Source organism: Poecile atricapillus, chromosome 2, assembly GCF_030490865.1.
Source record: "Poecile atricapillus isolate bPoeAtr1 chromosome 2, bPoeAtr1.hap1, whole genome shotgun sequence".
Taxonomy (NCBI): Eukaryota; Metazoa; Chordata; class Aves; order Passeriformes; family Paridae; genus Poecile; species Poecile atricapillus.
In genome coordinates, this window is record NC_081250.1 from 110447058 (window position 1) to 110473676 (window position 26619).

A 26619-nucleotide genomic window follows, 5' to 3' on the forward strand; every position below is an offset into this window, starting at 1 on the left:
AGGTCCCTTCCAACCCAAACCATTCTATAATCTCTGAGCAAAAAAGACCAAGCCTAGTCTGAATCTTAGATTTATTATGATTATCACCTTCATAAATTAATATAATTTATATACTCTCTACAAATCTCTTTCTTTTTAAAGCATTCTCAACATTTTACTTTTTGTTTATATGCCAAGAGTTATGTCCAGATGAGATTAGTGCTAGATATGCTTAATAGGTCCAAAAGTCTTCTGTATCTGGACGAATCTGTTGGCATCACTATACAGATAGACAGATATTCTTTAAAGTCCTTATTCTGGAAGAAAAGCACAGTGATACCACTGAATTAAGATTTTTATTTTTTTTTTTTGGTCAGGATCATTCAGGAGGCTGAAAACTTGCCCCAACTCTGAGAAATACCACTGAAACTACTCAATAAAATGACCACTAGTGCCAGCCACAGAATTCCAGCATCAGTTAGGTTGGAGAAAACCTCTGATATCATCAAATCCAACCTATAACAGAACACCACCATTGTCAGCTATAGCACAGCATTAAGTCCCATGTCCCATCCTTTCTTAAAAATCCCCAGGAATGCTGATGCCATCACCTCCCTGAGAAACCCATTCCAATGTTTAATCATCCGGAAGAAATTCCTCCTGGTGTCCAACCAAAACCTCCTCTGGCACAGCCTGAGGCTGATTCCTCTTGTCCTGTCACTTGTTACCTGGGGGAAGAGGCCGATCCCCACCTGACTACACCCTCCTTTCAGACTGAGAGCGATAAGGTCACCCCCAAGCCTCCTTTTCTCCAGGACAAGCAACCCCAGCTCCCTCAGCCGCTCCTCAGTTATGCTCCAGACCCCTCACCAGCTCTGCTGCCCTTCTCTGGTCTCGCTTCAGCACCCCAGTGTCCTTCCCGGTGTCAGGGGCCTAGAACTGAACACTGGATTCGAGGTGCGGCCTGACCGGTGCTGAGTACAGGGAGACTGGACGATTAGAAATCTTCTAAATCTTCAAGTAACCAGATCTAGAAATAAGCCAGAGCCTGAGCGGCGTCACCGTGCAGCTTTGAGGCGCGGCTGTTGCGCGGAAGGGCGGCGGGGCGGGCGCAGCGCGGTGGGCGGAGCGGGGAAGCCTCCCGGTCAGGGCGGAGCGGGGGCCGTGTCGTAGCAGCCCTGCCGGGCCGGGAGGCGATCGCCATGGAAACCCCGGCCCCGCCCCCGCCCCCCGGGTGCCGCCGGGAGCGCGGCCGGAGCTGCCGGGTCCCTCCTCTCCGGGCAGCGCCAGGTAGAGCGCGGGGCGGGGCTCGCCGCGGGCCGGGCGGGAGGAGCCGCGAGGGGCGGCAGGCGGAGCCCCGGCCGGGCTCGTTCCGCTGCCCCGCCGCTGCCCGGCCCGGATCCCACCCTGTGCCGGTGCCCCCAGCCATCCACTCTCGGACCCCCGGCAGCGCCCCCCGAGAGCGAAGCGGGGCCGGGCTCTCCTCTGCCCGCCAGGGCGGGGCTTGTTCGTCGTCCCCGGTCCTGGCGGAGAGGCCCTTACGTGTTGCCATGGCCGAGGGGGCCGCGGCGGCCCCGGCGTGCTTCAGCGAGGATGATTTTTACTGCCCGGTGTGCCAGGAGGTGTTCAAAACGCCCGTGAGGACCGCCAACTGCCAGCACGTGTGGGTATCCCGACCCCCCGCCCCTTCCCAAGCCTTTTCCTCGCCTCCTCCGGCTCTCCGCCTTGTGATCCTCGGCTCCCCCCGCTCCCGGCGCACGGACCCTCGGCCTGGAGCCGCTGGCGGTGAGGATGCGAGCCCAGTGCCGCCCCAGCCTCCCCTCGCCTCTTTCTTTTGTAGCCGACAAGGACCGGTCATTTAGGAGAAGCCCCCCCCACCTCCCCGGGTGTCTGGTCGGCGGTGGGGGAGTTTCGCTGTGCTGTCTGAGCTAACTCGCGGTTTTTAACTTCGTGGTTTTCCCCGTTCCTTTTCGAACAAGGACGGTAGTGTGAGTTGTTCTCTCTTTTCAGCTCATCTATTCAGCATTTTTTTTCCAGAGGGACGTTTGATTACAACGTGCCACTTTGTAGAAAAGCAAAATAGCTTTGGCAGCTGGTGCGTAAGGAAAGAGAGCTGCAAAAGCTGGTGAGCTGAGGTCTCTGGAAACGCGCGCTGAATGAAGCTTTGCAGTGGTCTTGGCTCTGCTTAAGCACAATAAACAGAAGTTACTTTGATAAGATTATCGAAAATCACGTGCTTGCTGCGCCATTTAATATCTCATTAGTGATCAATCTGGTGTGCAGCTCGGTAGTACTAGTCAATAAATAAGAAGAGTTTTACCTAGAGTGCATTGCCAAGCTCCCCTGATTTCCATGTACTTCATTGTAAGCACCATTATTTCATATTTCTTTTAAATACCGAACTTTGTATTTGGCAAACTATTACTCTGATACCTCTTTTTTTTTTTTTTTTTTTTTTTATATACCTCCCCCGCTAACAATCATCCAGCTCTCTTCAAGGACAAAGTATGTAACTCTGTATATTTTGCTAACCTGTATTTGTGGTAACTTTTCAATTTAGGTTTTGCAGGAAGTGCTTCTTGACAGCTATAAGAGAAAGTGGAACACATTGTCCTCTCTGCCGGGGGAGCGTGACTAAAAAAGAAAGAACATATCCCAAAAGGGCTCTAGATGTTGAAAACAGTATGAAGAAAGCTTCTGGGGGCTGTAGATGCTGTGAGAAGCAGGTAGAGTAAAACTTTTAAAAAAGTTGAATAATTTTTTTGTGTTTTTCTCCGGACACACCTTTACTGTGTGTCATTCTCCTCTTGGAGCTGAAGAGCCTATAGCAGTTTGAACTTAGCTTTGTATGGCTTGTATGTATACTGGGCATGCAGTGCCTGCTAGCTGTACCTAACATGTGTAAACTGAAAGAGCATCTTGAATTTGTCAATAAAGGCATTTTAAGTGGAGTGCCAGTTTTTCCCTAAAAAGATGGAAAAAAAGGGTATAGCTATAAAACTGGCAAAAGGAAAGTTAAGGAGCTGAACATGAAAATTGCAGATACATGGAAAACCTCAGAAACTCTCAGTATGGAAATGCAACTGCTTTTAGCTGCCATAAAATTTAATTTAAAACCAAAAAAATGTGAGTTGATTAGTAGCAGTGCCCACATGATCAATCATATGTAATTTCCTCCTTCCCCATCAGTCCTTTTACATTCCTTTCATTTCCTATCCCCTTAAAGGATTCATTATGTTTGGAACACTGGGTGAAATCTTGACCCTCACTGAAACCAAGAGTAACGTCTCTTTTGCTATAAACAGATTCAGGATTTCAGCCACACTTTTTGTTTATAACAAAATGCATCAAATCCAGGTAGTTTTTATGTTGGTTGCATTTCACCTTCTGCCAATGTGAAGATCAGCACTAATGGAATCATCAGCTGCTTGCATTGTTCCACATGATTCATTGGGATGAAAAGTGAGGAGAAAGAAACTGATAGCAAGTTGGTGAATGGGAAGGAAGAACCAAACAGAATAACTTCAATGGAATTTAGGCACAGGCATGTGAGATACAATCTTGTTCAGCCTCTAGACCTGTGAGCACCTTCTGACAGTGCTGTTGGACCTGGAATTCAGATTTAGGGCATGTCCAGCAGAGCTGTCTTCTGACAAATAAAAGCAACTCATTCTCTTAATTTGAATTAAAGGTCAATAGGCGGCCTTAAGCTGGTGATCATTCACCTATTTTTTTTCCCTCCCCTGCCACTGAGTAAAGGAACACACCTAATGCAAAAAGAAAATGTTCCTCTGCATGAGGTAACAGCAGGCCAGAGAAGACTGAAGGAGCAGTGGTGCTTATCCGATCCTCACAGCCACTCTGTTATAGCTCATCACCTATTGATCGTGGATCTGGGATGTGTAGTTCCAGTGACTTTTTTTTCAGTTAAATGGTGTTTGCTTGCATCTTTCATCCCTGAGAGCTCTCAGATGTCCAGCAGTTTGAGTGGCAGTGTTCTCCAGTCTCACAGAGTGACACTGGCTCTGAGGAGAGAGGAATCAGAGATGTCCTGTTGGTGAAGAAAGTATTCATGCTCAGAAGGGAGACACAAATTCTGGTTTCTGCTGCCGATGAGGTCTAAATAATTCCTGCATGCATTGCTTTCTGTTGGCAGAATTATCTCTTCCTTCTTTCTATCCCTGGATTGCTTAATATGATTTGAATAATTTGGCATTTTATTTTCAGGTTAGATTTTCATGGATGAGACAGCATTATAAAACGTGTAAGAAGTATCAGGATGAATATGGTGTTTCTTCAATTATTCCAAACTTACAGATTTCCCAAGATGCAACAGGGAACAGGTAATCAGGGTGTTCTGTGTGTAACTGTACATCTTCTTTCCCCACCCCTCACCCCATGGAGAGTACTTTTTTCCAGGGCATTCCTTCTATTTGCATTAATTAATAATATTTCGTGATTCAAAATACGAGTTTTTCCAGGTATTTTTCTCTATTCTTAGCAGACAGAAGAAAACCTTTCTGCATGAAGGCTTTGAAATGTCTTCTAGAGACTCTCCTAAGAAGTATTTAATATTTGTAGCTTGCTTTCCTTACCTTGACAGCATTTGGGCAGCTTGCTTTGTAACATATTTCATAATATTTACCTCTGGAGAAGTTCCTGTCTATTTTTATTCCCCCTCCCCTTTCCTAAGTTTGTTTTAATGGGTATCCTGTTTCAAAACATTACTGTGCAAGCTTTTGCTTTTTGATTGAATTTATTTTGAGCAGATCCCTTATGAAATATATAAGGAACTCTAGTGTGCTACACACTGTAAAATCAAATGACACTTGCCATTTGTTTTCAGGCAGTAAAGCTAATTTTTTTTCCCCATAAATTCTCACTAATGGTAGGGATTGAGGATTTTTGGTTATTTTTGAAAAGCTTTTTATGTGTTCATTTCACAGAGCTTTATTATATATATCCCATCCTTTATTTTTTTTTCCCATTGATTTTCTATTTTTAGTAGTCTGAACTTGTCTGTTTGGCTTTCAACAAATCAGTCTATTGAAAGCTGAAGCTGTAACTGGAATTAGCTGCAGCAATGTTTCACAGAAGTGTCTGCATATTCTGATATCACTATTTATACAGTTTGCCACAGTAGAATACCTGTGATTATAATATCACAGAAGTATAAAAAAATTTACCATTACCATATTTGTGACTTTAAATATCCATGTTCTTAGCATGTCTATACAGTTTCTTCTGGCTTAGGTAGAGGAGCATATACGGTCAAATTTACTTCTAAAATGTTCTTCTGCTTTACTCTTCCTTTAGGAAAAAAAGTTTATTTGATGTTCAGCATAAGAAAACTTACCTTGCTGTAGTTGAAAGTTGCAAACTATTTGTGTGACTACGTGGCAGTTAAAGGCCTATTTAAACCTTCCTAGGCCAAAATAACTTAGAAAGTGCTACCTGTGTTACATTCATATAGTTCGTAATGCTTTTTGAGCTACTTGGCTGTCACCAGCATTGCCAGTCTTGTTGACTAAGTCTTTGTTGTGTTATATGCCACTTTGCTGTGAAGTTGTGTAGTAAGCCACCAAGCATCACCGTGGTAATTAAATTGTGCAGAGAGGTCCCAGTTGACTAGAAATCAGCAAATGTAATGTCCATCTATGTGAAGGAGCAGAAGGATGATCCAGGGAACTACAGACCTGTCAGACTGACAGGTGTCAGTCTAATACTTGGGTGTATCAGGGAAGGTAATGGAGCGGATCATCCTGAGTACCATCATGTAGCATGTGCAGGACTACCCGGGAATCTGGCCCAGCCAACATGGGTTTACAAAAGTCAGGTCCTGGCTGACCAACCTGATCTCCTTCTATGACAAAGTGACCCGCTTAGTAGATGAGGGGCTAACTGTGGATGCTGTCTGTCTAGACTTCAGGAAAACATTTGACGAAGTCCCACTGTACTCTTCTGGAGAAGCTGGCAGGCTATGGCTTGGACAGGTGTGCTCTTCACTGAGTGAAAAAACTAACTGGATGGGGAGGCCCAGAGACAGGTGGTGAATGTAGTTACATCCAGTTGGCCCCTGGTCACTAGTGGTGCTTCCCAGGGTTCAGTTTGGGGCCACTCCTGTTTAACACCTTTATTGTTGATTTGGATGAGTGGATTGAGTGCTCTCTCTGTGAATTTGCAGATGATAGCAAGTTGGGTGGGAGTGTTGATCTGCTGGAGGGCAGGAAGGTTCTGCAGAGGGATCTGGACAGGCTGGATCAATGGCCTGAGGCCAATGGTGTGAGGTTCAACAAGGCCAAATGTCAGGTCTCACAGTTTGGTCACAACAACTCCAGACAGCACTGGCTGCACAGGCTGCGGGGAAAAGTGGCTGGAAAGTGCCCCAATGGAAAAGGACCAGAGGGTGCTGGTTGACAGTTTAAGCCACAATCTCACAGTGTGACCAGGTGGCATCCTGGCCTGCATCAGGAGTAGTGTGGCCAGCAGGACCAGGGCAGTGATGGTCCCCCAGAACTCAGCAGTCAGGCCATACGTCAAATCGTGTGTTCAGTTCTGGGCCACTGAATCCAAGGAGGACATTGAGGTGCTGGAGCGATTTCAGAGAAGGGCAGTGGAGCTGGGGAAGGGTCTGGAGCACAAGTCCTATGGTGGGCAGCTGAGGGAGCTGGGGTTGTTTATTGTGGAGAAAAGGAAGCTCAAGGAAGACCTCATTGCTGCAGTTAGTTGAGACAAGGTTGTTTTGAGGGGAGGGTCAGTTTCTTCTGCCATGTCTTGAAGTAAAAGAACGAGGTGAAATGGCCTTAAGTTGCACCAGGGAATGTTCAGATTAGATAGCAGAAAGTTTTTGGTTTTTTTTACCAAAAGAGCGTGGTCAGGCATTGGAATAAATTGCCCAGGGTGATGGTGGAGTCACCATCTCTGGAGGTATTCAAGAGGTGTCTGGATGTGGCACTTGGGGATATGATTTAGGGGTGATAATGGTCGTGCTGGGTTGACAGTTGGACAGATAATCTTGAAGGTTTCTTTCAGCCATGGTGATTCTGAAAATACTGAGACATAGGTTGATCCAAAGGAAAAGTTGTGAGGGTTAGGATATGTGCCATTGTAGTTTGCCTTGAAATTCATGGGACTTAATGTATATTTCCCCCTACTTCTGTTGCTGTTAAACTTTTAAAATGTTGATAGTTGAGTAAAATAATCTCAAGTTTCATTGTTTTTTTTTCTTAATTTCAAGTAGCAGGAGTGATATGATATCTGATACTGGCGAGATGGCTAATAATCAAATACTTCAAGGAGAAACAAGGTAGGTTGCTTACTTGTCTATAGTTGTTATTAAAATAGATTCTGATAGTCACAGTGCAAACTTCTGCTAATGGAAAAACTAAAACACAAAAAACCCACACAAAACCAGCAGGAGCTATATTTATAGAGTCCTGTAGTTTCTTGTACACTTCTATCTATTTCTTAGAATTTGGATATTTCAGTACTTTGTTGAAGGATGGACTAAAAGGTGTTACAAAAAAGCAAAACCAGGGTGTAGCTGCAGTGGGAACAAAAGAAACCAAGTCTCAGAAGAGTGCATTTAGGCATACCAATTGTAAATGTACTTCAAAATTGCAGTTTGGTAGTAGCACTGGGATGCCTTTAGATCTGCTAATATGTCAGTAGGGGTGGGGGGGGTTTTTCTGTTGTTACCAAAGCAAGGGAAAACAATGATAGCTTCATTTGTATGCTTGCTTAACACTACTTCTGAAACTCTTTTCTGTTAAATACTGTTGTGTTTCTGTTTACAGTGGACACCCAACCTTCAAATGCCCCCTGTGTCAGGAAGCCAATTTTACTAGACAGCGCTTGCTGGATCACTGTAATAATAGACATCTTTATCAGATCGTTCCTGTGGTAAGTGGAGTTGCTTATGTATGTTTTTTAAGCTACTTTCATTGTAATTATGTGGACAGCTTTAACTGTGTTAGTCTATATCTGTAACAATCACTGTGGTTTGAGAAAGACAGACAATACACTTCATGCAGTGCATTTAAATTGAGGAGTGACTTTGATGTGAGAACGTTTCATGTCCAGCCTGCTGGTTCTAAGGCATTTCTGACTTAGCTGTGTTATTTATCTTGATCTGAAACAGGCTTAGTTTTTGAGCCTGATGCTTAACTCTTCTTTATTTAGTAGTTCAAATCTGTTTCTATAGAATCCCAGTTGTAATGTAACTACTGTTTCATATGAAACCTACAGCCACTTGAAAAGTAATCCAAAGTAACCAGAGAGTCTGAAAGAGAAAAACCTGTTTGATTTTCTATTATTTTCATCTGTACAGTGTGTTATTTTTTCTTTTGACTTACTTGATCGTCTCAGTTGTATGAAAAATCTCCCAAACAATAAGTAGGATGCAGTAGTCACTTTTCTAAATTAACTCAGACAGGTAAGATAATCTTCCACTCCTAAGAGAAACATTTTAGAAATTGACCAAGTTGAAATGTAATTTTTGAGTGTTACACAATTGAGGAAAAGCGTACTTAGCAGTATGATTTGATATTAATGTCTTACTGTATTTTGGTAGTGGATGAGTAATAGACTAGTTATTCCTGTAGAACATGTCTTTAATGCATTCTGTATCGCCAATAACTTTTTTTCATTCTGTTTCTTCCCTTCCCACTCCAAATTCAGATCTGTCCTATTTGTGTATCTCTTCCTTGGGCAGATACTAACCAGGTTACTAGAAATCTTGTTAGCCATCTAAATCTAAGACACCGGTTTGACTACGGAGAATTTGTGGTAAGCTTTTTCTTCTTTGATGTATGGAGGAAAAAATGTTATTTTTTTTTCTAAAAATCAAAATGCCAAATAAAAATTTTGTACTTAACATATACAAAAGTACATGTACAACTCTGGACATGCTGTGTTTCTGTTCTGTATGGAACTCAGAAGCAGACCTATGTGTTCTTAAACTTTGTTATCAACGTGAAGTGCTACTGGGAATAGGTGTTGTCAGTAGTTAAACAGCTCCAAGCTGATGAGTTAAGTCTTTGGTTTAATGTTCTCAATCTAATCTATTTATTGCTTTTACTCTGTTTATTAGAACAGCTTATTACTGCTGTTTCTAGGGGAAATGAAATAGATGCCACTCTGTTTTATGGACATTGTTGACCTTTTAATGCAGAAATTGTGAAAATATATTCTCAGGACTCAGTGTGTGGCTTGACTAGCTGATATTGCTGCTACAGCTGCTCTTCCTGTTTGTTGTGAGAGAGACTGAAAAAGAGATGTGTCACTTAATCAGTTTAGTCTGCCTCTTTTCAGGCTCTCTTTGAGTAAATGACCTTGAAGTAGGTGCAGAACTGTATACACAGATGTAGTCAATCGCTGATTCATAAGTCAAGCCAACCATTTGGGTTCTGCATGTGGGATCAGGGAGCTGGAAAGTTTGTGGCTTTTTCTACAGAGTTTGACAGGCTTTGGGGTGTGCAACAGCCAGCCTCACTGGGTCAGGATGGCAAAGATGATCTATCTTGTCCTTTGAGTTAACTGTGATAAAGGCCTGAAGAACTAGGGTTTGATAGAGGGGATTGGGTTCTTCACCATGAGTGCATGTTTGATGACCTAAAACTGGGGAAACTGCCAGAGTTGTACTTAAGGGATTGATTACTCTGGCATATTAAGAACCTGGAGGATATTTCTGCAAAAAGTAGCAGACTTTTTGTGTTCTGTGTTTGCTTTCTCATTTTAAGCAGTGTATTCACAACAATCTATGATTGGTGTTGTCTGGGGATGCCATTTTGTTTTTATTAATGGAGGATGTTTTGGCTGGTTAGAAGCCCTGTTAAAAGAATTGCATGACACAGTCAGCTTTCCTGAGCTGGCTGTTCCATAATGTAATCAAGCCAGGGAGAGGAGAGGGACCCTTCTGCTTAATGAGTCTTGTCCCACTCAACTGATTCTTCACCTGTCTCATGTGTCTCTTGGTACTTGGTTCAATAAAAGATTCTGTGCAATATAAACAATCATATAGTAGCATAAAGATAAAGAGTGTTTGTCAAGGTGCCATTTCCTATGTAAAAACAGAAGATGAAGATTAAACTAATGACTATGCCATATCTTGAATATTTGTCCATTTTGATGATGTTTTCATTTTGTTTAGAATCTTCAGCTTGATGAAGAAGCCCAATACCAAAATGCAGTTCAAGAATCCTGTCATGTGAACTTTTAAAGTAGAGCCCCCTTCATCTTCATACTGATTATCTGAGAGAAAAATTACTTTATTCTGTTGGTGATCCGAAGGGTATATTAATAAAAATTGTTCAGTAACCACTTTTTGGGCTAAGCTTCTTTTCACGCTCATAAAGACTTCTGATAAATGATTTTATTGAAGCTCAACCTTGACATCTTGACTTGAGTTCTGCCCGTATGGAATTAGGGACATTTTTGGAACTTCTCACTCTTGTCTTGATATTCTCTAACTTTTACTACTCTGTTAATTACATGTTCATACGATTAATGTAGGATGTTTTAATTCACCAAAACCAACTTTGAAAGTATCTTTAGAAAGACATGTAGTGATGCTCTGTTGGGGTTCTTCAAGTTCAGCTGTCTTCTAAGGTGTCTTATAATTTAATTTTTTTTCCCTTCCTGCCGAGGACAGGCATTTGTCCTTCCAAGGACTAATTTTATTTTGATGTTGTGATTTGTTTTTTACTATTCCTATGTGACTGAAAATAACAGCTTAAAATATTAAAATATTTCATTTCTATAGATTAACAATGCAGAGCAGGGCTTTTTTCACCTTTCATTGAGAAAGAATGATGCCATTGCCTAGGAATAACTAAATTTGTCTTTTCCTCTTTGGGAATAACTAAAATAGGATGCTTGCTTACTAATGTGATGACTGAAGACTATTCTCTGTACTCCTAACTCCTAAGGAAGATTACGTATTTTCTGAGCAAATCAAGATGACATGCAGAAAGGTATACTTTTTTGGCCTATGCCTGTGACCAGATTTTACTGGAGCTTTTTAAGAACTTCTGGTCTTGCATTTGAAAGAACTTCTGGTCTTGCATTTGTTTTGGTCTGTCCTGTCTTTCATGGAAGGCAACAACTAAACTGGCTTCACACCTACCAAAACTTTTATTTTTGTAAAGCTGTTTGAAAACTGTACACCTCCTGCATCCAAAGGCTTCTAAAAGCAGTTAAGGAGAAAGAAACTTACTCTAAAATAGTTACCAACATATTTTAACAGTTCCTGTTCCAGATCTCTGCCTTCCCAACAAGAGCATTGTTAAAATTGGAGAAAATAGTAATAATGCAATTTTGAATCTCAATGGAAAATCCATTTGTAAAAACTTTGAAAATCTTATTATATAATGCTAAAAGGGAGAAGGGGAAAGAAGGCTGCACAGCATACATTTCAAAATTTTAAATAGTGTTCTGAACATACAGCTGTTAGGACTGACTGCATTCTCTGTTTCCATTACCCATTATCAAGCTATCATTATTAATGAGCATCGCATATGTGGTGGAAAACACCCCCAGTAATTTTCTTAGTCTAGATTGTGATTTATGTGTAGTAGTATCAGTTGTGCAGCCAAAGTACAGTCTGCTTCTCATGCCCTGCCTCCCTGTTACTCTCCAAATAGAGGTTTTGATTCTTTAAATGCTGAGGTATTTCATATTCCAAAACTGGTAAGGTTGAACTGCCTCATTTTACAATGTAATGTGTTTCAGAACTGCAAGTTCTAATTTATTGAGTGTTGTTACTAACCCACTATACATCTTAACTTTTCTATCTTAATTTTTTTATGAGTGTAAAACATTATTGAAGGCATTGCTGGCTAAAATTCAGAGCAAGTTGTCTATTTCAGAAATAGCTGTCTATTTCAAATAACTTCTCTGAAGGTTATATCCTTTTATAACAACACTTTTTGCATTTTTTTACCATCTCACTACAGTATTTTGACAGCAGACCACACTTGGAACTTGTATTCCAGTTCCTTATTTGCCCCCATACACGTCTGTGTATTCTCACTTGTCTGTCAGCTCTAGTGCATGTGCAACCACATACTGATTTGGAGTGGTTCACTGAGCCAACAAAAAAAAAATTCAGATTTTTAATTTTGCTCTGTAAAGCCAACTATGAAACAGTGCCCTTAAACGTCAAGGTACCTGATGCTGAAGTTTTACCTTTTTAAAATAAAAACACATACTATGGTGATTTATTACTGCTTATGTTTCCTAAGGAGTTTAACAGTTACATTAGTTTAGCTAACTTTTTTAGATTCAATAAAATGTTTATATGATCTGGCAATAAATGCCTACAGCCAATACAGATTCTGAATGCCTCATGGACACTGGAACTAGTTATTTCTATTACTTGAATATATCTTGGGAATTGCAAATGGAATGACATCTGTTTTAAAACTCTGGGATGCAATTTTTTCTATAGCAATAATTAGTTGTCACTTGATGAGCATTTTAGTCATGTTTAAATGTTGAGAGACTTGAATACACATTTTAAAGCAACAAATGTGTATTAATGCAATACAAAAAAACCTTTCAAAACATTTATCCTCTTTATTTAAAATTTGTATTGGCAGGTGCTGCCTTGCTTAAGATTTTGTACTTTTAATATTAAGCGATTGCATCCAATACATTCACTAGTTAAGCATTTAATGAAAATTAAACTATTTGAATATGTTGCTGCTGGTCATGATCTTTCTCACTGAAACTCAGACATGTGCAAAAAGCTGTGTGTTTGTGATGGGGATGCCCAAAAAAATGAAATCTGTACTAGAAGATTGCTTCTTAACAATGTTTTCATGCTCCTGTTGCATTATGTATGGTTTCAGTACGTTATGTTTGAATTGTACCTTCTGGGTTTTTTCCTATTAAAGTATTTTATTTTCTATTTTTCTTTTTGTTGCATAATAAAGATGATCAGTTCCCTTGGTGCTACTTCTTCCTTTTCAGATGCTTTCTAAAACTTAAATATGTGATCAGTTGTATGTCTATACACTTTGAGTTTTTGGAATGGTGTGTATGCTGCTGGAATGATGAGATGTGACTGGTGATGCATCTGTGAGCTGACAGGTTACCTTATGTCATACCTTGGGTACTTCCAGCTATCAGAAAAGATTATAGGGTGGCCCAGATCTACTTTGTGCATCATTTCTTGCTTCCATGTTTGTTTCTTGCTTTCCCATGTAATGTTAATAGAGAAATAACGTCCTAAAAGGCCACAGAAAGAGGTATGTAACACTTGCGGTCATTAACAAACCTTGTTATTTAAATGTAGATTTTCTCAGAAGATACAATACTTTTCTGAGAAAAAATGCAAGTAAACTTGGGCTAGTTGCAAGTTTTAACCAGGAAGGTGGTAGCTAGTTGATATATCCTTCTGCCCTCTGTTCTTGTGCTGAAGAAAACTTTGGTTATTTCTTGTGCTTTTGCATTCTAAGGACACACAGATGGTATTGCAGTAATAAAATTGACTTAATGTGTTACTTTAACAGACAGAAATGTAACAAAATTATGTAAATTTACTTTTTGTTAATTTATTCTTTCTAATCTAATTTTCTGATCTCTAAGTAAGCCTCTGTATCTTCTGAATCTCTTTATTAGCCCTTTGTTGGAGATTTCATTTGATTTGATTTTATTACAGCAATTCATATTTCACTACTTAAGAGAGAATGCATGTAATGTGTTTAATTCTCATTGGCAATATCTTGGTTATAAGATACTTGAGCTCTGTAAAACTTCCCTTTGTTCTCCGGTCTTAAGCTAGGGCCTTGGTCCCAGGGAGAGAGGGGTATTTTTGTGCACCCAGTTTATCTTCCAACAGGTAGTTGGAACTAGAAGGCTTTCTGTGTTTGGGAAACATTCCTGGGTCCCTCTTTTTCAGATTTGACTTTTAAGTCTGGTGAGGTTTGAATGGGTGTCTGTGGTGACTCTGCTATAAAAGTGAATAGTGTACTTTTTATATCCTTTGTTTTATTCAGAAACAGACACACCAGTTCCTGAATACTGTTAGGGGATGGGACAGTGTTTAGTACATGTGGTAAAGTGTGCGTTTGTGAAATGACTACAGAACCTAGCATCTAAGGCTGCCTTACTGCGAGACAAAAGAGCTGCAAGAATATCTGACAGGCATCTTCAGGTTTCTTTTAGAATTGGAGAAACAAGCAATGAAAGGGCATAAAAACTACATGGTCTGTTCTCCATGCAGTGTACATTTGTTCCAGAAATCAGGTTTGTTTCCTGTTGTGGCTGTACTTGAAAACACATTGGAGACAAAATCAAAGGTGTCTGCAATGAGAAGGCATTTCAATAATGTTAAAATTTCTACTTCCCAGGGAATTGCCAGACTTACTACTGTCAAAGCATGGGGGTTTTTTGTCTCATGGGTGGAGTAGGTCTATACAATTTATTGTATTTCTCAGACTCTAGGTCTGCTTTGGGAAAGACCAGTTTTTACCTCTTCATTTTCCAGTTCTAACCAGCCTTATTTGTAACGTTTTTGTGGACATGCTCAGGAAAGAGCTAAGAAAGTGAATTTTACGATTACTGCCTCACCGTGAGTCACACTGTTAGGAAACTGAGGTCAAGGAGGGAGGGGGGAGTCATCACTGCCAAATGCATTCTGTGGAATAGCATTTGATTCTATTTCAAATTTGTGCCTTAAAGTACTCTGTATATATTTAGAGGCATTCCTAGAGGCTTCCTCTGTGAAGCTGTAGGTTATTTCCCAGGTCTTAGAGACAGAATACTGTTATTATGACTTGCTTAATCTTAGAAGGATGTGTAGTCACTGAGAAAAGTGCTTCTTGCTGTTACTATACATTCTTTCTCTACTGTTGCGTTTCTGTCACTCATTTTTTCATTGAATGGCTTGCGTTAGGATGAACGTGAAAGATAATCTCATACCAACCCCCTGCCATGGGCAGGGGCACCTTCCACTGGAAGGTTGCTCAAAACTATCCAGCCTGGCCTTGAACATTCCAGGGCTGGGGCATGCACAGCTTTCTTGGGAAACCTGTTCCAATGTCTCACCACCTGTTTTCCTCTACATGCATTTCCCTACAGCAGTTCTCATAAATATACACTATGTGTTTCCCTCCCACTCCATTTTCTCTCTTTTAAAGGAGTCAGCAATTAAATTGCTACAATTATATTACTTGGCTACTAATTATTGTTTCATATTCTGTATGTTTTATAAGCTCCTCTGGCTGTGCCCTTAATATGGGCCTGGTGTGGGCCGCAGGGGTGAATACAGTAACCAAGAAGCTTAGCACCAATAATTTCCAGAGTTCTCCAGTCATGTTTACTTGTGTGGCTAGAGGAGTTTATCTTTCTCAGAATGTGTTTGCACTTGGAAAGAATCTGAAAGTCTTAGCAGGTAGATTTTATTGCTTTTAAACATATTTTAAGGCATTTACTTTGTTGCTTTCTGTAGGGGGAGGATCTGGTTTAGGATTGGAGAGATTAGGATCAGGTTGAAAATCAAAACCTTTTCTCAAAGCCTGGTTCTTTGATGGTAATAGCATACTTTTTTGCCTGGAAAACCTTGTGTTAGGTTCTCTGGTTTTGCAGGTATTGACTGAAGAGTGTGGGATGTTTTTTCTCCCAGGTAACTTCTGTGGCCCTACTGCAAGAGAAGGTGAGATTCACATATCACCTTAGTTGTCAGACTGATCAAACTTGAGTAGTTTCTTGTATGATTTTATTTTTTTGTCTTTCATAATTCAAACCACCAGAGGGCACTGAATATTTTTGGGTACTCTAAATAAGTATGTAAGGGTGATAATTCAATAAGTAGTTGTACTCCAGAACACTATTAGATACGGAATTTCTCTCCTGATGTTTCATAAAATGCAATAAATCTTTTATGGATTTTGGGGGATTAAGAGACTGGCTGGGGTCATTCCATTCTACAGAAAGAATACTTGCAACTTACTTTAAAACCTTAAAATTAGAGATTTACGTACGTTGGTTTATCATCTGTGGCAAGTGAGCAGTGTTGCCCCCTGGACTCCACTCTGGGAAGGATGGAGTGCTCCCCTGTTCACGAGTGAGCATTCAATGTGACACGTACTTGCAGGAGCTCTCCTTGCCCAAGGGCGTTCTCCAGAGGCCTCTGGAGCTCGGGCGCTGTAGTGCAGGCGAGAGGCACACGGGGGCAGCTGGGGACTGATGCATTCTGTGACAGTGACAAGGGGTTAGAGCTCCTTCCTGACTTCTCCTTTCGTGAGGCTGCACACATAGCGTCGCCCTCGCTCATTCCATCTGCTGCGGAGCTGTGAGCGCTGCCAGGTGCTCCGTCCAGGTGCGCTGCGTTATCCCTTCTTGGCATTCACGATAGTCTGGGGTTGGGACAGCCCTCTGGTGTGAAGGAGCAATTGTAGCAGCTAAGGTTTACACTGCTTCAGCTGAGACTGAATTCTCCCTGGAGCGTGCTTCTGCAGTGGCATGATAGTGGCCAGCCACAAGCACTTCAGTAGCTGCTCATCAGTGACAGTTCGTTTCACACCGTAATCTGATTCATATTTATCATGAAATGTGTTTGTGTAAAAACATGTCAGACATGATTCAGCAGCCTGGGAGAAGGAGGGAGGTGTAATCCCGTATGAGTTATTTAATTTATGAAGCATTGTGTTCTTACACGTACAAGAAATTATGGTTAAAGTATGTCTGAAGTGGCAGCAGGCAGGAAGGTGTGTGATGTTATACCCAAGGTTCTGCCATTTGCTTTTTAACCTTACTTTTTAATTTACCCGTAGCTAAGCAGGGCGAGGAAGCTGAAGGTCTGCTTCATTTTCTTGATAAACTCTTAATGAAAGCAAACATGCCTTGTTTGCTCCTCTGCAAGTAGTTGGAACACTTGTATTAGATATCTAGTGTAATTTTCACTTTTTTACATTACATCCCATGTGACACCTGCTGGGTAAACACTGGAGCTTCCTATCTTTAAATATTTAGGTGTTCAACTTGTAAGATTCTGGATTTGATTGAGGGTCTATTATCTTTCAGGTTTATCTGACAACTCTTATCTTCATTGCTGCTTTGCCTCATCAGCCAAGGATATAACACTGCAACAGTATCTCTCTGTTTGGGAGATTAACTGAAAAAGTGAATTTAATTTGTGGAAGATAATCCGGGAAGCTTGAGACAGGGCAAGGGACAATCCGCTATCTGAGGGTAATAGAGCATCTAAGTATCCTCCTGCTCTTTTCACATTTAAGCTGTAAGCACTGCTGTGAGTGGGATACATAATGTTCTGCAAACCAGCACTTTTTCTGTTATGTAATGAATCCATATCACTCAAAGCTGACACTGAAACTTGCCATCAGATAGGTTCCACCCAAATGTCAATGAGCAGTCATGAATCACCATTGTTTGCTGAGCAGTACAGATGGCAAAATTACCAAAGCATCTCTGCTATGTTATAGAAGGTTAACAAAACTATTAAAATATGAAACTACCTACCAAAAATTCTAAAAAATCACTGTATTTACTATATCACTATATTCTACTAAAATCACTAACTTTACTTGGGTTTATGGTTCTCAGTAGTTAGCTGAAATTGTTTTCCAATTAAGTTCCTTTTGCTTTTAAGAGAGCATTCTTGCTCTCTTCCCTTCATTTTTTTCCAATCTTTCTTCCCCCATTACTGTCTCTTCCGGTATTATTACAAAGCTTTGTAACTTCACAAAGAAGAGTAAAACAGATGATTCTTCCCATCTGCATTGGATGATGCCTGATGAATGTTCCTTCTTCTGCAGCAAGGCAGGGGAAAAACACTGCAGTATCTTTAATGCTGTGCTTAGGAAGAGCCCACAGGCAACAGTGCCACTAGGAAGGCATGATGACACAGTGCCTGTCCCAAGGAACATGCAGTCTGCTTTGGGATGCTCTCCATCTCTCTGATGCTCACAAAGTAAGATCAGCAGGAGATCCAGGCAGTCACTTGCAACTGAGCTGCAGCAAGCTCCACAACAAGCTCGGATGTCTTTCATTTTCTTCGTTTCTCTTAAGCAGCATGAGAGCCTGTGGGGAAAGAAATGTAATTGACTGGCAAAAGCTCAGATTTTGCAGGTGTCTCTTACAGTTACTCAGGGCTCATTAGATATCTTAGCACTCGTAAAAGTTGTGAAACATGTTCAAGGCAAAGAACTGCAAGAAAGGAAAAAGCAATCAGCCAGTTAAAGACCTGCTCCTTTTCCTTTGCATTTAATGTTTCTATTTTTCTTCAGACTCAGAGCTTGCACTCAGGATACTAGTGGTCTACTTGCAGATCAAAATGTTAATGGAAATAACATTCTTGAATTCCACAGGTCTCTGACTGTGTCAAGAAAGGACATACATTATTTTGGCTGTCATACGTTAAGGAAACTTCTCAGCCTGACCATTCACAAGACTCTCAGGCATCTCAGTCTGCAGCTTGCAAGCTGAGCTGCCTCAACCAGGTGCATTCCTCAACATATATGCCCTGGTAGCTGTGGAACAAAGACATAATCTAAGACTGCCATTCTTTTTATTCTTCTGAAAATGCACACTGTCTATTCAAGTTGCACTACTGTATATTAATTCATCTCCAGTTATACTCTGTTATTTCTTACTATGGGCCTCAGTCTTGGAGGTATGATATGGCTGTATTCATCTGGTAAGAAAAATAGAAGGAGTCCCATAGGAAAACCATGAAGAAAAATAAGAGGTATGTTGCCAGACCACAGAGAGTAAGTTAGTAATAAGGCAAGATGTTTGTCATTGTAGAGAACATGGTCACAAAAGTAGATAAGATCTATTGGAAAAAATCTTCCATGGTTAGACAGAAAAAAAACTTCCTGAAGAGTGCACCTACATGAATTATTTTCTTCTCAACATGTATTAAAAAGCCCATTTTAGTTACTTCCTGGGTGACACTGAATTTTCTTTCAAGAGCTTCTATCTTAAAAGCCTGAAGTTCTGTTATTAGCTTACTCTTTATTTTTCCATTGCACCTTACTTTATTTTACTAGATGACCAGTTGAGGTGTCAAAACTCTGAGTTTGTTTAATGAAAGAGCAGTGTGTGTTAGCACATAACTTTTTGTGCTTTCTCTCTTTGGTGTCACTATATGCCAATTCTCACACCTGCTAATGTTTTCTTTAGGTAACTCACTTTTTAGCCAGTCTTGAAAGCAGCAGTGGTCATGATATAAAGTATCATACAACTCTTCATGCCCCTATCTACTATTGACAAGAATTTGGTGTGAGCTCCTAGTAGTGGTTGATACATCTTAGAAGTGAGATGGGGAATTGTAGTGATTATTTCCATTTAAAAGGGAGCAGAAAAGCAGAGTGTTAGGCTTTGTTCCAGCATCAGGTAGTAAGACCAAAATTGTGCTATTTCTGTTGAGTTCACCATCTACAGAAAGCCCTTGTAAGGTATTTTTTAAGCAAGCATTATCATCATCACTATTCCTATTTACCGTGCTTTCGCTCACATCACAGAGTAGTTCTTGCATGTACAAGATGAATTCTTTTGTTTTGAAATAAGCCAGAATATGTTCTGCAGATCCCTGCCTTATGCAATCCAGTTGTTAACATGGATGTCCAGACCTTGGGATCAAATCAGAGCCAGACTAAAGAAGAGCCCTTTCAGATTTGAACAGCATAGATGCCAGGTTCTTACGCCAGATGTTTCAATGTATGTATCTGTTACACTCGGTTTGAAGTAATGGTTACTGTGGACATGGCCAGTCTAACACAGGGGGCCTTCAAAAGCACTACCATCATTTTTCAGGGACCAAAGTTGTGTCTAAGGCCCTGACATATTTGGTCCACTGTTGTGCATATTGAGAAGATAAGACAATGAAGAAAACCTTATTGATGAACTGGTGGGAACTTGACCCTTAAGAGAAACAATGTGTTGGGAACTTAACCTGTGAAAGAAGAACAATACACAATGGAGCTGTTGTTAACATGGAGGTGCTGTCATGAGCCATTGTGGCCTCATCTCACACTCTGGCCAAGTGTGAGATGTCCTGGTAACTGGAAAAATTCCACTCCAAGAGGAGGAGGTATGAGGTGTGGTTCTGGGGTGGAGGGGCTGAAAAGGACCAGATGCATGCCATTTGGATCCAGGGGACTCCCTGAAGGTGCAGTGTCTGCCTGCCCCTCCCACCTGAGCACCATGCTCCATCTCGTTCTCCTGCTCAGTGGCTTTTCAAAGAATCTGGGGGTTGGTATGTATTATTTGCTACTGCATCTAATAAAAACAAATCTGTTTTGCAATCACAGTTGGGTTTCAGGTATTTTCTGCACGGGCATCCTCCAGAACCCATAACATTAATGACAATGAGGATGGAATACCCAGAGGACAAAAACTGATGCAAAGAAAGGACAGGGCTTGGGCAGTGGGGCACATGGTTGCACCAGCAGAGTGAAATGCATAGCTGTACTGAGAGACACTGTTCCATGTGTGCTTGGGACATATGGGAGGTCCAGACTTCATCTGTGTACCCAGTTGTGTATACTTAGTAATGTTTTTCTGTGTCCAAAGTGTAATCACTGTCATACACTTGTTGTTGCATGGTGTATTGTAAACATATTTCAAGTACTTTTCAGATTCCAGTAGGAAGAACTCTTAGTCCTTTGCATTTATGGTGTCTCTGGACCATACCACTAGAACTAGAGTTATTTCTTCACTATTTTTGTCTTTGTTATCACATCCTTATGTGAGTGCATTGGTAAAGATATTTCATAAAAAAGGAACCTCGGGCCATGGCTCCACCAGTGGTGCAACCAGGGTGGACATTGGAACTGTGGAGCACATTGTGGGACAAGCTTGAAACTTGTACAAGTATTAAGCCCAAGCCATGGGAGGCTAAAAATCCCATTGCAGTATTGAAATATTGGGGAAAATTTGTGCAAACTACTCAGAAATGCTCTGAAGAGCGGCTTTTTCATGCTGGACACATGGCTGAATGTGTGTTATTTGCATACAAAGTTGCAGTTGAAAAGAATACAGAGCTTGAAAAACAGTCAAACAAGACAAGGATGTAGAAGAGCTGAGGGCCAATATAATGTTGCAAAGGCAAGCATTTGTAGCTGCTGCTGCTGCACTGCAACCTGAGATCTCAATAAGTTAGATCTGTAAGTAAGGTTAAGTTTTAAATTAAAAGTTAATTATTTAATAATGTTAAGTGTGATTCCTCTGTTAAATAGTTGCAGTTAAGGTATAACTTAAGTTATAAATTGAGTTAGGCATAAATTAAGTGTTTTTCGTTACATTTTTAATTTGAAGTATAAGTTAAAGTACAGTTGAGTGATATCAAGGTTTTCAGCCATATTCCTTTTTATCCTTGCCTCACTGTCCTTCTGTCACACACACACAGACAATTCCTGGTTCAATTCTGTTTTGATTTGGCTATATTTGGCTTCGTTGTGCTTGTTTTAACTTGGGGTGCCTTAACAGTTCTGTAAGTAGTAGAGTGGATCTTGTCAACAAACTTTGTCGTGCTGTCACTTAATATTGAATCTAGTTTTTGCTGAAACCCTTGCTCATGATTCTTTAAGCAATCTCTAAATCTTGTTCATAATCTTGGATGCTGGAGATTGAAAGAAATTACTGGTGCTAACCCCAAATTTATTGTAAAGAGAATGCATTTAAAACTAATGCACAGGATACTAATTTGCTAGCTATGTCTATTCAGAGATATAATATTAAACACCTCACAGAAAATACTTAACCAAGGTCTGAGTGTCCGTGGTATATGTTGTGAGATTGCATACAGTGAATGAAGGAGGAAGGAATAAAAGTGGAAATTTTTACTGGGCACACTGGCACTCTGATGCAAAATCCCTGTTACCGTGAGAAATAGACTGATTAAGACTGCTCCCCCAGCATATAAAAATGTGATAATGACTCTTTTGATTAATGAAACAGGAAATCCTCTGGATGAGATAATTGAAAAAAAATACAGCAGCTAGGTAACCTTCGGGAGTGGAGCCCCCGGGGAAGTGCTGGGAATCGAAAAAAAACTACCAATTGAGCTATTGACACCACACAGTGGCTACATGCCAGAATTAAGATTTCAGGAAGAGATGCAGAAATCCAAGTAACTATTCATGATTTGTTACAAGCATTTTTTACGTTTTGCTTTCAACCTTGTGTTAGTAGCAAATGGATTTGTAGTGTTATATTCTGTATACACACAGCACAAGAGCAGCCTTACAAGTTCCTATTTTTTATGTGTTTTTCCAAAGTGTATCATATAACTTGTGTTTCAGTCTTTTGGAGTGGAGGTTTCATTATATGAATCTTAAAGGATGTGCTGCAAGTTCTGCAGTATGACAGAAAAGGATGTGAGGTTTTTTGCAATAGTGTTGGAGAGCTACGCTGAGCAGAGCCTACAGAGTGCAGGCTGGTCTGTGCCATTTTTTGGGAAGGGTTGGTAGTTAGCTATCCACACAGCTGCCCTCATGCTTTGATGTGAACAGAGCTAGCTGATTTCCTTCAAAGGAAAACTGGGAGAGCAAGGTAGCTAGGTGACCTCTACCTGGGAGATTGTCAAGGAGCTAGGCACACTGTGAACATGTCCACTGAAGTCCTGTGTGATGTGGCTCATCTGCTGAAAGACATGTCATACTGGGGTATTGCAGGATACAGAGCCAAATACCAAATACCCTACAGCAGTTTTCTGGAGTTGTTAGTGCTTCTAATGTAAATCACAAAGTTTCATCTGAAAATTATGACCTTTGTTGTTTTTATAGCCTTGATCATAAGCCTATGCACAAGGAAAATAAGGCTTAGAATAGCACAAAAAACTTAAAAAATATTTTCCATAGCTTGGTCTAACATTTTAATAATAATACTTACAATCATCACTGTAAGTAATTTTCATACTTTTTCTATTTTTGTGATTTGTAATATTATACTGACCTGCCTTCACTATTGATTTAAAACAAAACTCAGTTCATATTTCTCACCACTGTTGAATAAAACTATTGTTCTGGAAGTTATCTTTGCTCTCCTTTGCAATGTATGCCAGTGTTGAAACAACACTCCCTATTGTCCTGCTGACTGTACTTTATTATCATTGTGGGATGGTTTTGGCGCATATGGGCTGGATGCCTTTGGATAAAACTAAAATCCTCCTGATTAAAACCCTCTTTGTGTAGAGGAAGGATGAGAAAAGCAGAGACATTTTCAGATGTATATGGTTTGATTTTAAATTGATTTTACCTTTGTTCCAGAGTAGTTATTCTATAGTTGCACTGTTTTAAACAATAGGAAAATTAACATCCACTCACTTTAGGTATTAGGAACACCACACCTTCTACTCATATATTCCCCAGTAGAACTATTGAGTCAGTTTTCTTTTGGATTATGCCCTCCCTATCCATTTGAGGTCCTGTGCAGTTTTTCTTTTCAGGTGCAAAGGTATAGTATCAACCCCCCATGGAAACTGGTTCTGTGGCTGCTGAGGTGATAGCAGCAGAAGCAAAACAGGTTATTATCACCATTCCAGGGGCACAGCACTGGTGCTGAGTACCTGCTAAAAACTTATGTTGGTGGGAGTAGGAGAAGGGGTGGGGAGGTGACTTTTCTTCTGTTTGTTTTAACAGGGTACCTCAGGCTCATACCACCCTTGGAAAAAACATCTGGGTGACTCTGGCTAAGGCAGCCAGACCTTATGATACCTTAGCACTGCTGTGCCTCAGAACCCGTTCACCAAGTGTCTGATCAGTGTCCTTCTCACTGCCCACAAGCTGTAACAGTTATGTGACAGCACCCCTGCATCCATGTCCTGTCCAGCTACCAGATCCTGGTAACAACTGTCCCACCTCAGGAAATCCCCCACTCTACCCCCAAAGGAGCTGTGGATTTTAGGCAGCTTGAATGCAGATAGTTGTACCACCTTTAAATTTATTAGCACAAGAAATAGCCCTATAACTTGGTGTGTCAGTGCCACAATACCATGGTATTAAAATACTTCACAGTGGTATAATTCAACCATAGCACAGCTAACCCTGAGTTTTAGTACATGTATACAACTCCCACAAGGAAGGTGTCTTCTTAATCTGGGGACCGAGCCTAGGCCAGAGTGCCAATGGCAATTAAAGGTAGCCCATGCACTGTAAGAAAACTAACCCTCTTATCTTCAAATATAACTACTTCAGTATGGATCCAACAAAACCAAACTCACCACTGTCATACTCAGAGCATACATGCTTTTACTCCTGACTACAGAGATAGAGCTAAATTCTAGAACACTACCAAGACAATCACTGCCTCTTCGTTGGCTTCTGGGGCTGCAAGTGCACAAGCCCTCATGAGACTGAATAGAGTTAGTTGTTGGTTATCAAAGTTTAGCAATGCTACCAGTACAGCTATGTGTGATTTGTTAATTGATGTAGACAGCATTAAACATGCTATGCTACAAAATCAAGCAGCAATTGATTTTTAGCTTTTAACACATGAGCATGGGTGAGAAGATTTTGATAAGTTATGTTGTGTAAACTTAAGTGACCATTCTAACTCTGTCCATGCACAACTACAGGAATTATGGACACTTACTCAACACCTTGTAGAAAATACCAATTGGAATCTGTTTGCTGGAGGGACATGGGGCTGGAATTGGTTGAAAAAGGGATCAGTATTACATTGTGCCTTAAGTGTTGGGTTTCTATGTATTATTTGTTGTATTTCTAGTTTAGTATCATAGAACTGATCTTTAATAGTACGTTGCATTGTACTGTTGTTCATATGGTGGAATATTGACGTGTTCCAATGGTGGATCATGCGGTCACATGTGTCCAGGACCAAAGTCGTGTCTAAGGCCCTGCCATGTTTGGTCTGCTGCTGGGCATGTCGACCAGACAATGAAGAAAAGGCAATGAAGAAAACCTTATTGATGAACTGGTGGGAACTTGACCCTTAAGAGAAACAATGTGTTGGGAACTTAACCTGTGAAAGAAGAACAATAGACAATGGAGCTGTTGTTAACATGGAGGTGCTGTCATGAGCCGTTGTGGCCTCATCTCACACTCTGGCCAAGTGTGAGATGTCCTGGTAACTGGAAAAATTCCACTCCAAGAGGAGGAGGTATGAGGTGTGGTTCTGGGGTGGAGGGGCTGAAAAGGACCAGATGCATGCCATTTGGATCCAGGGGACTCCCTGAAGGTGCAGTGTCTGCCTGCCCCTCCCACCTGAGCACCATGCTCCATCTCGTTCTCCTGCTCAGTGGCTTTTCAAAGAATCTGGGGGTTGGTATGTATTATTTGCTACTGCATCTAATAAAAACAAATCTGTTTTGCAATCACAGTTTGGTTTCAGGTATTTTCTGAGTAGGAATCCTCCAGAACCAGTACCAATCATCTCCTACCAGCTGGAGACGGCAACATAGAGAATTCAAGGGCTGGTGAACTTGCAGAAGAAATCTTACCAAAGAGCTTTTTGACCTACTAAATATCACTGATTTCAGAGCAGTTGACACCATCATTATTGGTGAGTAGGGGATTATAATATTTAACTGCTTTCATAGAAAAAGGCCATACCATTATAAGAACAGTAATACATAAAACTGCTGCTTCTCAATGCATCAGCAATGAAACAAGTATGGATCTGAGCAGCTACAAATGGCTTAGGTGTCCTCATTACTTAGGATCTTTCTTTTTTATCAGCTCTGATACTTAAAGTAGAATGCAACGTGCTATTAATTTTGATATGATAATTTTGTGAATCTGAATTTACAATAAAAAAAACTAAACGCCATTCTTAATTTTTGTGTTGGTCTATACAAGTAGCTGATCTGGCAAAGTAAAAGATTAGCAAAGCCTGACCATACAATTACCTGCAGTTTAAGCATAGGAAGAAGCTGTGGCAATTCCAGCATTCCCTGACAGCTAGGAAGTGGAAGGGATGGTTAGAGTTGAAGGAAATACCCAAGAGTCACAGGTAGTGACAGTATAATGGTACTGACATTTAAAGAATTCATGTGAATGGAGTCTTCAAGTAATCCAGAAGGATGTCATTATTTATGTTAATGATAAATGCAGTGTCTCACATATACCAACAACAGAAATAGCTTTGCATTTTCCAAAAGCAGGACACTGAAATTATGTTGCTGACAGGTTTTTTTTTAATGCACACACATTTCTCATTTTCAATTTCTGTCAAAAAATGCACAATTATTGATATATTAATATTTTGCCGGGAGTCTTGCTAGTTTTTTGTTGTTCAAAAGGTTTTAGTGCCCGCTTTATTCTCTGAATCAGAATGACTGAGGTGGGAAGGCACTTCTGGAGATCTTCTAGTTCAATTCCTCTGCAGTTGTACTGCAGGGGTACCTGCAGCAGGTCACTCAGATCTGTGTCTGGTTGTGTTTTGATTGTCATCAAGAGAAAGACTCCACAACTTCTCTGGGCAACTTGTCCCAGTGCTTAAAAACACATTAAGAAAAAAAGCTTTTTTTCTTAAATTTAGATGGAATTTCGTGTGTTTCAGTGTGTCCTTCCCTTGTATTTCCTTTTTCTTATTTCCACTTCATCCTATATTTCAATTTCTCTCCAACGCTTTTTCTCACAGCTGTTCTTAAAAATAATTAAAGTGTTTCTGTTAGTTATTGCAGTACAGTAATGATGGACTTACTTGACA

At 40.6% G+C, this 26619-nt stretch overlaps 1 protein-coding gene across 3 annotated transcripts; it reads left to right on the forward strand.

Moving 5' to 3' along the window:
- The first annotated feature begins 1136 nt into the window (after positions 1 to 1136).
- Positions 1137 to 12926, forward strand: RNF138 (ring finger protein 138). Of its 3 annotated transcripts, none has more exons than XM_058833166.1 (7): positions 1137 to 1642; positions 2540 to 2705; positions 4207 to 4322; positions 7217 to 7285; positions 7776 to 7881; positions 8693 to 8766; positions 10130 to 12926. In XM_058833166.1, the coding sequence occupies exons 1-6, from the start codon at positions 1182 to 1184 to the stop codon at positions 8729 to 8731; spliced, it is 957 nt and encodes a 318-aa protein (XP_058689149.1). In that variant the 5' UTR covers positions 1137 to 1181; the 3' UTR covers positions 8732 to 8766; positions 10130 to 12926. The 3 variants fall into 3 exon arrangements, with proteins under 3 accessions (XP_058689149.1, XP_058689148.1, XP_058689147.1); XM_058833165.1 differs by having other exon boundaries at positions 7220 to 7285; positions 8659 to 8766; XM_058833164.1 differs by having other exon boundaries at positions 1140 to 1642; positions 8659 to 8766.
- The last annotated feature ends 13693 nt before the right edge of the window (positions 12927 to 26619 follow it).

Coding starts and splice junctions, on each gene's coding strand:
- RNF138 (XM_058833164.1), top strand. CDS start 1,182: ATGGAAACCCCGGCCCCGCCCCCGCCCCCCGGGTGCCGCCGGGAGCGC. Junction 1,643..2,539: donor ACCGCCAACTGCCAGCACGT/GTGGGTATCCCG, acceptor TTTTCAATTTAG/GTTTTGCAGGAAGTGCTTCT. Junction 2,706..4,206: donor GTAGATGCTGTGAGAAGCAG/GTAGAGTAAAAC, acceptor TTTTATTTTCAG/GTTAGATTTTCATGGATGAG.